The sequence below is a fragment of the Eurypyga helias genome, unplaced genomic scaffold (assembly GCF_000690775.1).
Source record: "Eurypyga helias isolate BGI_N326 unplaced genomic scaffold, ASM69077v1 scaffold39342, whole genome shotgun sequence".
Lineage (NCBI taxonomy): Eukaryota > Metazoa > Chordata > Aves > Eurypygiformes > Eurypygidae > Eurypyga > Eurypyga helias.
The window spans coordinates 1-1,885 of record NW_010236040.1 but is presented as its reverse complement, the minus strand read 5'-3'; the positions used below and the strand labels follow the sequence as shown (position 1 = coordinate 1,885).

The 1,885-nt window shown below is 55.1% G+C and overlaps 1 protein-coding gene across 3 annotated transcripts in view; it reads right to left on the bottom strand.

Moving 5' to 3' along the window:
- The window catches only part of PABPC4 (poly(A) binding protein, cytoplasmic 4 (inducible form)), a 12,180-nt gene extending 10,368 nt beyond the window's left edge, over positions 1–1,812 (bottom strand). For all 3 annotated transcript variants that reach the window (XM_010146952.1, XM_010146953.1, XM_010146955.1), the window contains exon 1: positions 1,594–1,812. In XM_010146952.1, the coding sequence (XP_010145254.1) occupies positions 1,594–1,786 (193 nt within the window). In that variant the 5' untranslated portion in view covers positions 1,787–1,812. The remainder of the gene's footprint in view (positions 1–1,593) is intronic.
- Between the last annotated feature and the right edge of the window lie 73 nt (positions 1,813–1,885).

Here is a 1,885-nt window from a genome sequence, read left to right as displayed (position 1 = left end):
GCTCTTCCCTTTCAGCACGGTAACTGCTCCTACCACACAGCCCTTCTCTACTTCACGAGGGGTTTACGCTTTTGTACCCCATCGCCCCAACATTCATCTAACCCGAGCCCCAAGGTCCTTCGTGGCTTCGTTTCTGCTGCTTGTTTCTACTTCTCTTACCCCAAACCACGAGATCATAGCCCAGACAAAGGCAGGGGAACCTGGGCAGCTGCACCTTTGCTTTTACGTTTGGGTGCTGCACCCGAGGGGTTTTAGGAGAGGGAGTTGGAGCAGGCAGGTCCATCAGAGCAGGAGAGGGCCACAAGTACAGGCTCCCCAGTTCTTCCCTTCTCACTGGGAAGTTTTAAGACAGATGTGTCACTTGGCTGCATAAACAGCCCCCGTGAGAGTTCCTTGAACAAGAGGTTTATGCCCTGGGGTGCAAGCCAGCTTTTTATCCATCTAAAAAAGAAAGGATCAGAAGTGTTCAATTGGATCAGTCAGCATCCCAAGGAAAGGACATGCAGGAAGTACCTGGACCTGGCAGAGGATGGCACATGGTCACAGCTGGCGACGTAAAGCCCAAACGCTCCAGCTCAGTCCCAGAGGCTCTGGGAATACAATCCTGCAACGAGTTTTGTTTTCCACACAACACCTTGATCCGAAGTCAATCTATCACCCTGTGCAACAGGCCACGCTGCAGTCCGCAGAAGTGGGAAGCAGGATAATGCACGAAAGGAAGTTTATTGCTGCTGCTGTGAACCGATTCTGAACTCAAGGGAAGAGCTCACTCCCACCTACCCTTTGGGCATCTCTATCGCATAAAGACATGGCTGAATCACAGCCCAGAGCAGTAACCTGGCACCAGGCAACAAGCACAGGCTCTGAAAGCCAGGGCAGAAAGCGCTGACCCGCTTTTCCTCCGGAAAAGGTACATTCCAAAACGACCTCTCCTGGCCCATCTTTCACATGCTGCTGCTGCTACTTGAGCAGGAGCCAAACTCAAGTATAAAAACCAGTGTTAAAGCCTAGCGAGCGCAAACCAACGTGGCTCCTGCGTGTGAGACAACCCGGATTCCCATGCACTGAACAGTGCTGCTTCTTTCCCACTATACATGGATAGCACTTCCCAGACCGGGAGACACCCAGCTGCATGCACAGACACAGCAACCTGCAGCCCACCAGCTCTCCCAAACTCTAAACTGGAGCGAGCGGGCAGCCGGAGGCTCAGCCAGTCAAAGGAGCGTTCAACCCGGGCTGATGGCGCTGGATTTCCTCTGACAGGACCAACTGCAGAGACCCCCCAGACGGCCCGGACCCACGCAACAACACAGGGGAACACAGTGGAGATTATTCTCCGGTGAGAGCTGGAACAGACCCGTGTCCGAAGCAGAGTATCGGCAAGAGAAGGTCTGTGTGTCAGAGACGGCGCCAACGCGTGCACCTGCAGAGAGGTCAGCCACCAGGCAGTGCAGCATGTCCCACCTTCAGTCACTCACCTGTCACACTGTGGTGGGAGCTCACGGCAGTACCCCAACAGCAGCGTGGATTAGTGGAAAAGAGGGAAGAAAAGTGACGGCAGAGGCCGTAGATGTGGTTACAAACGTCACTTACCGTCTGCTGGCTGCTGGAAGTTGACGTAGGCGTAGCCCAGGGAGCGGCGGGTGATCATGTCCCGGCAGACCCGGATGGAGAGGACGGGCCCAGCGGGGCTGAACTTCTCGTAGAGCATGGCCTCGGTGACATCGGGGTGCAGGTCCCCCACGTACAGCGACGCCATGGGGTAGCTGCTGGCAGCCGTGTTCATCTTCCACCCCGCACGTGCTCCCTCCAGGAACTAAGAGGATTTTGTTGGCTTTAAGTCAAGCTGTCCTAAGTAGTTAAACCGGGGGGGGAAACTCTAAAT